Source organism: Echinops telfairi, unplaced genomic scaffold, assembly GCF_000313985.2.
Source record: "Echinops telfairi isolate 266 unplaced genomic scaffold, ASM31398v2 ScPeMD7_8;HRSCAF=38, whole genome shotgun sequence".
Taxonomy (NCBI): domain Eukaryota; kingdom Metazoa; phylum Chordata; class Mammalia; order Afrosoricida; family Tenrecidae; genus Echinops; species Echinops telfairi.
Window position 1 is genome coordinate 13,875,757 of NW_022103905.1, and position 15,142 is coordinate 13,890,898.

The 15,142-nt window shown below is 41.2% G+C and overlaps 1 protein-coding gene across 1 annotated transcript in view; it reads right to left on the reverse strand.

Moving 5' to 3' along the window:
- The window catches only part of PRTG (protogenin), a 168,494-nt gene that overhangs the window by 55,880 nt on the left and 97,472 nt on the right, over positions 1–15,142 (reverse strand). The window contains exons 4-10 of the mRNA XM_004709441.2: positions 11,928–12,072; positions 10,692–10,825; positions 9,411–9,548; positions 8,982–9,140; positions 8,228–8,387; positions 6,865–7,112; positions 4,337–4,501 (exon numbers count right to left, since the gene is read on the reverse strand). Of these exons, the coding sequence (XP_004709498.2) occupies positions 4,337–4,501; positions 6,865–7,112; positions 8,228–8,387; positions 8,982–9,140; positions 9,411–9,548; positions 10,692–10,825; positions 11,928–12,072 (1,149 nt within the window). The remainder of the gene's footprint in view (positions 1–4,336; positions 4,502–6,864; positions 7,113–8,227; positions 8,388–8,981; positions 9,141–9,410; positions 9,549–10,691; positions 10,826–11,927; positions 12,073–15,142) is intronic.

Genomic DNA, 15,142 nt, shown 5'->3' on the forward strand with positions numbered 1-15,142 from the left:
ATCACGTAACTGCTTCAAATACAAAATGGGGATACTAATGACAGCTCCTTCAATTGTCTTCCTAACTCTCGGTCATGGCCATACCATGTGTCCAATTGCTCAGGTCAAAAGCCTCAGAGTCATCCTCAACTCCTCTGTTCTACTCACACGCCACACTCAGTCCTGCAGCCCCATCACTCCCAATACGTCCTTCATTCTCCTGGCCATCATCCCCGTGAGCCTGTAGTGTTGCAAGAGCCTCCTAACAGGTTTCTGTGCCTCTGCCCCATCCCTGCTCTCTATTCTCGGTTAAAATGAAGTCAGATCCTATCACTCTTCTCAAAATAGCTTCCAGTTCACTCAAAGCCAAAGCCAAAGCGCCCATGAGGGCTTCATAGAACACCCTGTCTGTATACAATGTTGGCCTACGCAGTTTACTCTTCATCATGCCTTTGCCTTCTCTCCTGCTCCCCTTCCCGTCACCGCATCAGGACCTTTGCAGTATCCAGCGCTTTCACCTAGAGTGCACTTACCCTAGACACATGCCTCGGCAATCCCTTGTCGCATTTCTTCAAGTCTTCGTACAACAGTCACTTGCTCAACGCTTCAGAAAAATGTCACTTGCCCTTCCTGAGGACTCTGTGGTACATCTCAATCTCCTTTGCAAGATCTCCCAGCCCCTCCTCTGCTTCTCCTTTCTCCTCTTCAGCACTTACCATTATCTCACACAGTATATAACTTACTGTTTACTGTGTTTGCTATTTTTTTACCTGCCCCTTGCCTCTACACACACACACACAAATGCAAGTAAACTCCACAAGGTGAGGAGAATTCTGCTTTTTGTCTGCTAATAAATAGTGTGCAACACATAGCAGGTACTCAATATATTTTGTTGAATAAATGAAAGAAAAAGTAGAAAAGAACAAATCAATATAGTAAGCACTTTTGAGTCCTTTATGTATATGAACTAATTTGTTTTCATGAAACCTAATGAGGTGCTTTTACAGAGAAAATTCTACAACTCAAAACAACCACTACCACCTAATGAGGGATGCACCATTATAATTCCCACGGGACACTGAAGGACCCGAGGTTACACAATCTACCCACGGCCACACAGCTCAAAAGGGAAAGGGCAGACTGCAAGGGACCAGAAAGCATATGCTCTTCTGCAGCACTGACCACGTGTAAACCAGGAGTTCCTCTACTACAGGGTCGTGTAAAAGATAAAGCGAGATGATGCGGGGAAGTGTGTCGCACAGCAAGCATGTAAGTGGACCACAATGTCAGCTGTTTGGTGGCACCGTGCTGTGCGCGTGCATCTGCTTGAAAAGTGTGGGCTCAGAAGAGAGGAGAGCTAGGTGTAGACATTTAAAAAGTAGTGTCGTGGCATGGATGTAGTGGAGACCCAAAACCCACCTGTAAGATAACGGGACGGTCCCTCACAGAATGGTCCCGTGGAAGGAAGGATAAGCCCACGGTGTGGTGTGGCACTGATGAACCACATATCTATGCTCCAGTTCTTTAATATTTCCTCCCCTTACTACTATGGTTTTTTCTTTGTTTTACCTCATTAATCATGCTAGATTTACATATGTTCACTTGTATAAGATCATTCGGTACATGAAAGTCAAGATAGATAGCCCTTCGGAAACAGTAACAGGAGTAAAGGTTCCCTAAAGGCATGAGAAGAAAGGGGGTCGGGGACAGGGAGCTGATAGCATTGATGACTGTATAACCCCAGTCGATGGGATTGAACAAAAGAAGGGTATGTGAATGGATTTACTGGATTGTGAAAGATACAGTGCGCATGCACACACACACAATTATGTAAAATAATAATAATAAAGGTGCCTGGAGGGTAGGGTGGGAGAGGGAGGGAGCAAAGGGCAGCTGACATCAAGAAGTTCAAGAAGAAAATGATTCGAAACTGTGGTAAAAATTGGACAATACTGCTTCATGTGATTAAACTGTGGAATGTTACGATAGCTGAAAGAGCTCCCAATAAAATGATTTTTAAAAGCTTTTAAAAATAAAAATCAGTGTCATGAGGTCTGCATTGTATCCAGAAAACCTTCTTAAAGAAAAGAAGCTACAGAGTAAGGAAAGGACTACAGGAGAGAAAACTTGGGAGATCCTAACTCCACTGGCATCACTCTGTTGTCATGAGTAGACTTAGCCTAGACTCAAGGATATACAGGCGGGTACGCCTCATATAACCAAAATAGACTAGCTTGCATTTCTTCTTAGACATACACAGTAGAAGTTATTTTATTAAATGTTATGAGGTAACTAAAGAGGACACTATGGCTCAGTCTAAAATGGAACAGGGTCTTAAATAAAAACTAAAACTTTGAAATTTGGTATTAGGATAATGGATTTTTTTCCCCCATTTAGTCAAACGTGGAATTTATAAATAGCCAAATAAGGAGCACGGCAGAAATGTATGTAAAACACCTGGGGCCACGGCTATCAAAAGATACAGCATCTGGGGTCTTAAAGGCTTGAAGATAAACAAGCGTCCATCTAGCTCAAAAGAAACAAAGCCCACATGGAAGAAGCACACCAGCCTGTGTGATCAGGAGGTGTCGATGGGATCAGGTATCAGGCATCAAAGGACAAAAAAACTTATCATTGTGAATGAGGGGGAGTGCAGAGTGGAGACCCAAAGCCCATCTGTAGGCAACTGGACATCCCCTTACAGAAGGGTTGCAGGGAGGAGACAAGCCATTAAGGGTGCAGTATAGCACTGATGAAATATACAACTTTCCTCTAGTTCTTTAATGCTTCCCCACCACCACCACCAGCCAATTATCACGATCCCAATTCTACCTTACAAATCCGGCTAGACCAGAGGATGTACACTGGTACAGATGGGAACTGGAAACACAGGGAATCCAGGACAGATGAACCATTCAGGACCAGTGGTGAGAGTGGTGATACCGGGAGGGTGGAGGGAAGGTTGGGTAGAAAGGGGGAACCGATTACAAGGATTTACATATAACCCCTTCCCTGGTGGACAGACAACAGAAAAGTGGGTAAGGGGAGACGTCGGACAGTGTAAGATATGACAAAATAATAATAATTTATAAACTGTCAAGGGTTCTTGAGGGAGAGGGGACTGAGAGGGGAAAAAATGAGCTGATACCAAGGGCTCAAGTAGAAAGAAAATGTTTGGGAACGATGATGGCAACAGATGTACAAATGTGCTTGACACAATGGATGTATGTATGGATTGTGATAAGAGTTGTAGAAGCCCCCAATAAAATGATTTAAAACAACAACGAAAACACCTGGGCCACATGCACACACACACACACACACACACACAAACCCAGGAATCATTTGTTCAATGCTGTTTTCTGAAAGCTAAGGGACTGGTTCATAAGTATGAGAAAATACTTGGAAAGCGAACAGAAATGTTAAGTGGTCCCATTCCCACAGAGAACAGAGAGACAAGTTCTCTAAAGCCCCTACTAGTGCAGTGGTTCTCAACCTTCCTCATACTGCGACCCTTTAATGCTGTGCCTCATGTGGTGGTGACCCCATATGTGGGCTTATCTGCATGTGGGCAGACCCACCTGGAGAGAAGGTGTGGTGTCTCGTTCCCAAGACCATTGGAAATATGGCCTTAGGGGATCCCTGTGAAAGGGCCACTGGATGCCCAAAGGGGTCCTAATCTGCAGGTTGAGAACCACGGCCCTAGAGGGTGAGACATCCATTTTTACAACCTGAAAGGAGTCTTAAAATATTCTCCAAGAATAGCTTAAGGAAAAAGATGGTCCCACCACTTATAAAACTATGCCCTCCAAAGGACAACTCAATTTTCAACCTGTGGTCAGAGAAGAAACTGAAGTAAGCATTCTGAATCTTAAAATAAAACCTATCTATACTGTGGCTTTCTCAGATTTCTCTCTTTTTTTTTTCATCAACAGGGACCAAACATGAAGTCCCAGTTCCAGAAGTTCAAAAGCTCCAAATTCTAGGCTTTGGGAAGAGTCGGTATGAACACTCAATATCTAGCTGTAGTTATATATTTTTTTCATGCCTACAAAAGTTTGTTTTATATCCATTTAAATATTTCCAATATATTTACAATGTAAACTGAGAACCTTTGGGGGGAAATACAATAACACAAGAATTTTATTGTTAAACCTTCCACAGCGAAATATAAACAGAAACGCTACCACTAAAGAACAAGATTCAGAATTTGAAACGGTAAATTCGCCTGCTATGTACTACACTTGCTTTTTAACCAAAAGGGCTACTTTCTCTAATTTAAAACACACGTGTGTACTGAAATTGATTGAGCAAGCGGATGTTCACCCCGAAATGCTCAAGAAGCATGTTTTCTTACCATCCTCTAGCGTGTTCCGTGTCACATGGTCAGACATCTGGCTGGCTCCCATTGGCATGTACGCCACAATGTAGAAAGTGTAATTGCTGGCAGGTTCTAAGTCATCAATTATATAATGAGTCGTGTCATTTCCGATGACTACTTGGTACTCTTCGTTATTTAAACCTAGATTTGGAGAATCAGAGTTTACAAATTATGAATAGTCAAATTAAAACAGAAAAGACTACCTTCCCCTCACTGTGAAACACTGGTTCTAGGATCTAACCCCTACCATTGTTGTTGTGTGCTGTCGAATCCATTGTGAATCAGGCTCTGACAGAATCATAGAACAGATCCATCGGGTTTCTACTTTTAATGCGACTTTTAAAAAGGCGGAATGACTCATCACTCACTCGTTTACTGCCATGGAGTCGATGCTGACTCACAGCAACTGTGCAGGACACCGCAGAACTGCCCTGTGCGTTTCCCAGGAGTAGACAGTCCCATCTGTCCCCTGCCCAGCAGCCCAGCTTGTAACCAATACACCACCAGGGCTCCCAAAACGCAGAAAGGCAGGTCAAATTAGTAATGTGCCGTTTTGCTGACTAAATGCACCTGAAAATAATTAATCCTCTCCAAATGCACCTGAAAATAATCAAGCCTCTCTGGCCCTCATCTGGGAGCTCTGGGAACACAATGCTTACACGCTGGGCTCCTGACCACAAGGTCAGCAGTTTGAAACCACCACCTGCTCAGTGGGATAACGCAGCCTTCTACACCAATAAAGATCCCCAGCCTTGGAAACCCACAGGGGACAGTTCTACCTTGTCCTATAAGCAGGATGCTGATGGCAGTGAATTTTTAGTTTAACCCTCACTTAACATCCAGTCAAAGCATGCAGCAGAACTCCTGTCCAGTAGAATCCTAACAGAAAATTCTAATTCCTAACAGGGCACCTGTTGATTGCTTAAACTCATTTCTTCTTCTCCCCCCCTAAAAAAAACGGAGTGCAAGGACAGCAGGGAATGGAAGGGCACTACATTGTACAAAAACAAACCCAACCAAAAGTTAGCCTGCATAAGATCTCATTCTACCCCCAGAGATTCTATTAAATCTGACTGACACGAGTTGTTCTTTTATTTACACTGAAAGCCAAAGAGCTGGGAGAAAGTGCTGTGAAAAAGCTTCTTCCTCCCACACTAAGCTTTTCTTGTTTTTGAAAGGGGGGCGGGGGAGCCTCGGCAATTCTTAATAAAATATGCATGGCAAGGTATAGAAAGGATTTGTCTTTGTGGAATTAAATTCCTACAGAGCGACCCTGTAAAGTGGAACCAGAGTGCTGGCAGCTACCGCACTTTGCTGACAATTCACAATAAATGCATGTCAACCTAATCAAAACCCTCCAAGGACAGAGCCCCTTCTCACCACTGGATTTATAAACAAAACAGAAGGCAAATTCCACGATTAAGTTTTCCCACATTTCTGAATTAACTTGATAGCATTTTAATTAGACAAGATTACAGGCATTTCACAACAGACTGGCTAATGGCTTGTTAATTAGGAGCCGCATAGTACGATTTCTGACCTACCAAACAAGGTCCTTGAGTTCGAATTAAAAAGGCTTGTTCTGCCCCTGAATAGACCACTGAGCCACATGTGGAGGCTCTAATGAAATAGCCACAATAGTGAACAAGAGTGGTCTCCACCCGAACCAGCATTCCTTTTACCTCCTTAAAGCACTAAAAAGGGAATTAACATAGTCCACCATGCTCAGTTATCAGACTTTCCTTCTTCTTGCTACCGTGAACCCTTATTTAAATTCAAAATATTCCTTTTCAAGACTACTTCAAAGTACACACACACACAAAACCCTCCCCCCAAAAAACCAAGCAACAACAAACCACCTGTTTCTACAGTCAATTTTATTATGTCACCATTCTTTGAATGTTTGTTTTTCATGTATACTGCATAGAAAGGGGGCTGCTTCTGGGTAGAACTACACTTTGTAAACCTCCACCATGTTCCTATGAGAAATTGAGGGAGGCATCTCCAGGTTTAGAGATCGCTTTTCTTTTTTATCCTCGAAAATTGTCTCCTAAAGAAAAATCTAAGGATAAAATAGGTTGTAAAAAACGGGATCAGTAATTCTGAGTGAACTTTGTAAGAGAGAGGTGACTTGTACTTTTGGGGAAGATAAACATGAGTTACACCCCTATTCTTATGTAACTGCATACTTAAAGTATTACATTAAGTCCCAGTTAAGGAATCTATAGCTTTGCTGGAATTAATTTTTTCAATACGCTACTGTAATTTTTAGCTGGTGTTCCTTTATAAAATCAGAAAAGGCTTGAACTGTAATTATAACACAAGTATACAACAAGGCAAGGTGTACCTAACGCATGAATAAACAGGGGATCCTTGATTCTGTTAGAAGAGGTAAATGTCAGAGAATTTCAAAAGCATTATTTTGGACAATGTCAGATGCCCTCTGTACTAGAAGACAAACCCTTGCCAGCGAGTAGCACTTACAAAGTCTTGAACCTGCTCACCTTCTGCTTTCATGTAGTGCACAGAGTACGCGATGACCTTGTCTGAGTTATACAGTGGCCGCTCCCACGCTAGAAGGATGGCTGAACTTGACATCGTTTCTGCATGCACGTTATAGGGAGCACTGGGCCTGTCTTCTGACATTACTACGGTCAGTCTAGCTCTAGATAAAACCGATCCTTGGCTATTCTCCGCCATGCATTGATAAATAGCATCATCTTCAGGGATGATCTGGTTAATTACCAATTTACTGGAGAAAGAAAAAAAATTATTATTTCCATGTAGTATCCTAGATCATGACAAAAGTAAAGCTCAGCTATTGTTGGATACATACTCATTGTATTTTTCTCTTTGGAAACGTTTTGGTTTTTTAACTTTTCACTGCTGAGTTGGGTAAAGGTTTTCAGACCAGTGTTATCTGTTTTACATTCAACAACTCATACTCATTTTGCTTCAGCTCATTGATCACAGTCCTCACAATGTAACATCAAGTTCCCTATCTCCTCCCTGTGTTTACTGTTTCCATCCTTCCTTATTTCCTGACCACTCTCTCATTTTACTGGATAAAAATCACGGAGAACAAAAACCATGTGATGAGTGCCAAGTGAAAAAGCTTCTTTACTTAAACTAATGACTTTAATTATTTTCTGAGTCTACCTTAGAGAATTTGTCATATCCAAATCCTGTGTGTTTTAAGTGACAGCTTAAATTCTTAAAAATTTGGTTTTTAATGGGGGAGGGAGCACTAGAACTGATTGTGATGATGTGTACACAACTCTCTTTAAAAGTCACTTAACTATGGAAGTGTGTGATATGTAAAAATTATATAAAAAGAAAACTACTAAAAAATGAAACTACTAAAATTTTTTGGCATTTGTTAACAAAGTATATTACTTTGTAAACAAAACTGTGTAAAAACTTGTTCCACATGAAAGAAAATGGGTACAAGAAAATTCTTATTTATAGCATTAACAATTGAGTTCTTAAAATCATGAAGTTTGAACTGAAGAATACTTCCTGGAGAGCGATTGTTTCTTCCAGTGCCCTCCCTTTTATGATCGGAGTGGAGGCTACACAAGGTCAATGGGTTTACATGTGGTAACTGAGTGGCTGTACGCAGACTAGAACCCTGGTCTGAGGACCTGCCCAAGATTTACTTCATTATAGCTTAGTGATACAGGCCACTTCTATGAGCCCTATGAAAAACACAAAGCAGTCTATGGTGTGCGCAGGTTCTGTTTTTTAAGTGATCGTAGACCTACCAAGATTATGAAGGTGTTTCAGGTGATCCCATATCCATTTCACATAAAAGTGACTGAAGCCATTTAATTTTATGTAAAACAGGAACAAAGGGATACAACCCACCTGTTGTACATTTTAATTCTACCATTGGAATGGATCTTCCTTCCATTTTTCAACCAGGACATCTTGGGTGAGGGGATTCCTTCTGCTTGGCATACAAATCGAGCAGTGCCGGCTCGAGGCCTCGTTAGACTTTCTGGCCACTCAACAAACGAAGGAGGCGCTAATTTTTAAAGAAAAAAAAATCTGAGTTTCCAAGAGGAACAACAAAGCACCTGGGACCAGCGCAACAAATGATCCAACAAGTCTCATGCTAGTGCATCGCGTCCCCGCTGATGCTCCTCTGCGTCTGTCAATCCAGATCCCTGCCCTCGCCTTGCTCAGTTACCTGTCCACTCCCCCCAGACCTTCCCTGCTGAGACTATCTGCCTAAGCATATGGAAAATACATCAACCCAAATGTGACTTGACTAAAACCCCACCTGCAGCCACTTGTGTCCGCAGACAATGGGCAGATTCGTAGAAATTTGGCTTGGTGGCTGAGTATATGAACGTGTATGAGGATTACTTGGATAAAAGCTTCCACAGGAAGAAGGGAATGGCCAACAGGTAGATAGGATGATGATTTCAGGAGGATTCTGTATCTTTATTTTAAAACAGTGCTTAAATTTTCACCTGTAATTCATTACGGGGGTCACCTGCCTTCCTGTCACTGCTACAAAACTCAAGAAATGTGAAAGTAAGTTATAGATGACGTAAAAACTGCAAATGTTAAAATGCAAGAGTCTCTTGATTACAAGAAATAAAAGACAACACACCTAACACAGTCAACGTTGCCATGGCAACCGTGAAGTTCCGTGTACCCGGGGTCGTGGCCCGGCAAACATACACTCCGGCGTGCTGCAGCCTGACCTCTGATATCATGAGATTGCCATTTCCAAGCACCCGGGTATTAAAGACATCAATGGACTTGTGATCTGTTTCAAAGAGGAGACGTCCGTTAAAACAGTGCTGTGATGTGTGATCCAAAATGTCATCAGTAGACCGCTGTTTAAACAATACCATCATGACGCGTGCATGGCTCTCGACACTAAAACTCTCTAAGCACACTGAAATGCCAAACAACGAACAATGACACAGTCGCCACGCATGTGCTTTGTATGTAAAACAAACATCTCTCAGGCTTCCCGCGAAAGAACGAAAAACAAGGAAAATACCTAATATTTGTTCCCCCTGAGATGACTCACCAAGACGGCTCCACGAAATGATTGGTCTGGGATTTCCTGTGGCCATGCATTCCAAAACAACTGTGTGATGAAGGGAGGCTGTTACGTTGTGCGGCCCTGCAATGATGGTTGGTGTGTGGAAGGGCTTAGACTCCTTAGCTACAGGGAGCAGAGTGGGGAAAGAAGACAGAATATAAAAATAAAACTTCAGGTAAGCGCCTGAAAATAAAATGGGTGAGAATGACTCCTCCAGAGTCAAGACACACTCTGACGAAGGTGACAACGGCACTATTTATTTTCACTAATCTTGTTAAGGGTTTATGTGACAGAGTGGGAGACGTGTGCCCGCCTTTATCTTTACCGGTCGTTACCAGACACTACCTAGAATAAAAATTCTTCATGAAAAATAGAACTTCACCTCTTAGGGTTTTCTTTCCATTTTAAACCCTTAACTATCTTTGAAGAAATCTGGTGAAGTTCAACAAGTTCAGTTTTTATATCCAGCGAGGTTCGAGGTAATTTACATTGCTTTAAAATTAAAGCTAACATCAGGCTGTGATACCATTTTAATTAAAAAAAATGTATCTCTTTCATGATATTCATTAATCTACCTAGATTTTTATCTAGCTACGTGTATATGGTAAAAATATAAACTTTTGTTCACTTAATGTTAACAATGACAATTTCTGGATGTTGGGGTTCATGATATTTTCATGATATTTTCAAGCATCTACATCATTTAATTTTTTTAATAATAAGGATGCATTACTTTTATCAAAGAAAGTAATGACTTTTCCTTATGCAGCTGCAGCAAAAAAGCTAGCAGGTCACAAAAATCTTTGTTGACGTGGGCAATTATGGTACAAAGGGGTCATTATTTTTCTCATTTTTGGTACTTGTTTACATTTTCTAGGTATAAAACAAAATTCCAACCATGCTTAAAGATTTGCCATAACATAAAACAGGTTAGCTAGCAACCTAAAACAAGTGAGCTATTAAGAGCAGCTAATTTCTTCATATGAAATTTAAAAAGCCGCTGACAGAGCCCTGGTAGCATCTAGGGCTCCGCGTGGTGCTGCAGACTACAAGGTCCCGAGTGGCTCCCGAGGGAGAGCGCAGGGACTTCCTGCCTCTGTGAAGATTTACAGCCTTGAAAACCCAAAGGTACAGCTACGAGTCCGAACGGACTCAACGGCCAGGGTGGATTTATTACAGCCAGAGGAGAAAAATATTGCTGGGCCATAAGGAGTCACAAAGATCGGAAGAAAAACCCCCCAAAACAAAAAACCCTCTGTGTGGTACCTGGAATCACCATCAGGGAAGCCTCCATACTTTGACGTCTGTGGGCTACTGTAGTAGCAACACAGCGATAAAGCCCAGCATCCTTTTGGCCAACATCATAGATCTGCAATACCCCTGTTGGTAGGGCAGTTATTCTGTTAGGAGAAAAAGTACCATTAAACTTTTTGTAGTAAATTTTGTATTTTACTTTGAAATGAATGGGTTGAAATGGGTTGGCACGCCCACCTTTAAAAAAGTATTATTGCAATACTTTTGAGGTTGTTTAAATTAGCAGCTTGAATCTATTGTTGCCACTGCAATCTCTACGGCTCTCTGAGCATAAATAATTCCGCGGTGTGTGTGGTTTGACACTTTACTTTCGGTTTAGTTAAATGGGTGGTCCAGAGTTCAGTATGATTTTTTGAAGTTCCTGATTTCTTTCCTGTTAATGTACTCTCCCCTATATGTAACTGAGAAACTACTGCATTGAGTAATGTCTTCCATCTGAGTGTGCTATTGTTGTAGCAAATGATTTTTTCCCCCCGTAGGAATCTTGCTGAGGAGCTCTAGTGGTGTAGTACTGCACTGTGATCTGTGTGGTTGGCAGTTCGAAACCACCAGCAGCTCCTCGGTGCTCCTACTGTCTTACGTCCATGAACAGTTTACTTACAGTCTCAGAAATCCACAGGGTGTCGACATTAACTCCATGACAGTGAGTGTGTTTTGGTTTTGGAGGAATATTGCTACTGACTAGGACAGGATTAAAACTTGTTGAAGTTGCTACTAAGTTCCTGATCCCCACCCTCAACGCTCTAGGTACGCAAGTGGAGTGTGTATACAAGCTAGAAGCAGGGGGTTTGAAATGAAAGGCAGAGACAGGAGTAGGAAAGTACCAGAGTTTACACAGGAAACTCTTCCATCAGCACTGCTATTTCCACAAGAGAAGATGCATTTTGACTTCTTAGAACCTTGTTACCCTTGGCCCTACAGGTGGAAATGATAGAAGAGGAAAGAAACCAAGCAGCAGGAGAGTTGATCTGAACTCTGCTCCGAGCCCCTCACCGCCCCATTCCCTGACAAAATCTATGCCCCATGTGCCACAGACTGATGATGTATTTCTTTTTTATGTTTGAAATGCTTTCAGAAACTGTTATTACTACACTACAATGAAATGAGCTTTCCAATGCTCTTCCTTCATGCCGCATTATGATGAGTCATTGTCACTATACTTGTAACAACCCCCAAAGGTGTATTTACCTGTCCAGAGCTATAGGTAGAGTTGTCTGATTTAATTCCCAGGTTATGGTTGCAGGAGGGGTTGAGGAAATCTTGCACGCAAATCTAGCAACTCCACCTTCGTGGACCTCAGTGGATACTGGCTGAACTTCAAATGCAGAAATAGCTGTAAGATAAAGTTTGACAAATTCAGAATGCATGACAGCTATATTTGAAAATGACATTATATGAGGCGGTACCCCCCCCCCCCAAAAAGATGCTCGTTTGTGTTTTTTTGTGTGAAGGGGATAGTGTATTTGGAGTTTATTCCACCAGGGCAAAGTTAATCAAGCTTTCTATTTAGAGGTTCTGAGAAGACTGTGTAACAGTGTGTGACAAAATAGCCCTGATTTGTTGCAGATGGGGGACTGGTTTTGTCACTAAGACAACGCACCTGCTCCTGCAGCCACATCAGTGCGCCAGTTTTGGCAGAAAACAGCATGCCTCTCTTGCCCCACACAACTTACTCACCTGACTTCGCTCCTTGCAACTTCTTTTTTGTTTCTGTGAATGCAGAGAGACACGAAAGGACAGCGATTTGACAATGCAGAAGAGGTGAAAAAAAACTTGAGGGAGGTGCTGTCAGCCATCCAAGCAGAGTTAGTTTGAAAAATGTTTCCAAGAATGGAATTGCAAATGTGACAAATATATTAAGTATAATGGAGAGTGCATTGAAGGTGATAAGGTGGTTTTATAAAAAAATTTTAAATACACAGCTTTGAAAAAAACAATGTTGGTGGTACCCCCTTGTATAATCACATAGTTAAATATGTGGTACATGTGTCAAATATTATTACACTTTAGTGGAGAATAAAATTAATACAGATGGGTCCGCCAAATAAAGACCACTGGCAGAAATTGGTTTTGAATAAGCTTTAGAAGACAGTTCATTGGGTGTAGATGGAAAGGAGTGACATGAAGGCAAGCATAGAGGCAGAAATGGGCAGGTTGTATTCGCAGGACCATGCGGAAACGGCCAATACGACTGTACAATAATTGATGGCTGTGCAGAGATAAAGTGGATTTGTATCATGGTACAAATGAAGGTGTCACTGAAGATTGGTTTTTGCAAAGGACTATGGTGAATAGTAATGTCTGAGGAAAACTAATGAGGCGTTGCTGTACAGGATGGAGTGTAGAAAGAGACCCTTGACCCAGGTCAGTAGTCCAACAACAGGGTGTTTCAATGGGTATGGAGAGATTCTAGGGGTATTTGGAAGTTTAAAAAAAGACTGGGTTCTTACTGGTCACAGAGTTATGATTCTCTACGTCTGGACTCCAATGAGGTCAATATTGATGGTGCAGAATGAGGAAATGGAAAAGAGAGAGGGATTTCTGATGCATAAAAGATAGAGAAATGCACAAGGAAGAGGAGCCAGTCAGGGTACAGTGTAATGATGATGAAACATACAACTTTCCTCTGGTTCTTTAATGCTTCCTCCCCCCACTATCATGATCCCAATTCTACCTTACAAATCCGGCTAAAGGGGGAACCTATTACAAGGATCTACATATAACCCCCTCCGTGGGGGACAGACAACAGAAAAGTGGGTGAAGGGAGACATTGGACAGTGTAAGACATGACAAAATAATAATTTATAAATTATCAAGGTTTAATGAGGGAGGGGAAAAATGAGGAGCTGATACCAAGGGCTCAAGTAGAAAGTAAATGTTTTGAGAATGATGAGGGCAAGAAATGTACAAGTGTGCTTGATACAATGGATGTACATATGGATTGTGATAAGAGTTGTATGAGCCCCCAATAATATGATTTTTTAAAAGGTGGAGAAATGTAAGAGATCATTTTTAAGCTCGTGTGTTTCTAAGGCAGAGATAAATCTTGATGTGCTAATATTTCCACTAGAGATCATTCTTCTTGACCACTCTAGGCAAGCCTCCATGAACCAGTCTTTGGACTTGTTGTTTTTATACTTTGAAAGAGTCCAGACTCCAGAGAATAGTTTGGGTTTCCTCCCCTCTACTAAATCTTCTAGGATATAAAGAAAGGACCTCACTTGAGCCTTCTGCCTCCTCCTCAGAATCCAGATTAAAAAGTACAATGACTTTATAGTCTATAAATAAATAGGGTAATTATGGAAAAAGTAGAGGGAATAAGGTCTAAGTAGGTATATGCTTCATTAGGCTGAAGGATGGTAAAAGTGAGAGAAGACTAACACATTCTGCCTTCGAATTCCTCCATTTATGTACGGATGGATTACAAACCTTTAGAGGACAAGGAGAAAGGCAGTGAATAATGGTGAAGTTATTCTTAGGAGAATTTACTTCCAAAAAGAGTGGAATGAGGTTAAAGTAATTATTTGTGTATAGAATGAAATGTTCTGCTTCCTCAAGAACAGGTGTTCTTTTATATACAAAGCCAAAAGCACGAGCAACAAAAATTGAACTTTAACAAAATAAACGTTTGTGGCTCAAAGGACATCCATCATTAATAAAGTAAAAAGATAACCTATAGAATAAGAGAAAACATTTAGAAAACACATATCTAATAAAGGATTAATATATTGAATTAAAAAATGGCTTACAAACATGTAAAAGAGTATCACTCCTGTCATTAAACTTCCTTTACTTTGGAAAATATTTTTTCATTAAATGTGCTATATTAACATATAATGGATCAATTTTTAAAGTGCACCAGAGGAATAAAATGTTCAAGAACTACAATTTAAGAATATCAAACTCTAAAATTCAGTACAGTTTTAGGAAGTGCTTTTGCAATCACTTTCTAGAGTGTTCAGTTATTTGTGAGATTTCCTTCTGGTCCAGACATATGGCCCACCCTCTGCTGTTTACCTACTGAAGAATCAGGAAAGAGACAGTTGGGCTCAACCTTAAAAGATCAGGTGAATATTTAGAACATCCTTATTTATCTTAATAACAATTTAAACTTAGCTTCCTATAATTAAACAAACTCACAATGAATCCATTCAAATTTTCAGGAGTTAAAACCTACTTTTCTGAGGGGCCTGCCCCAATCCCAACTACATGGACAGCACCTCCTCCCCGCAGAAGAGTTCACTTCAGAGGACAGCACTGAAGCTACAGCTCAGGGAGAGGGACATGTCTGATCAGAGCACACAGGAGCAAATGAAGGGGGAGGAAGAGAGAGTGGAGCACATCCTGGCCCACCAAGCCTTGAAAACAGTATCCCTGCTCAGAGCAGCCAATGCAGACAGAGG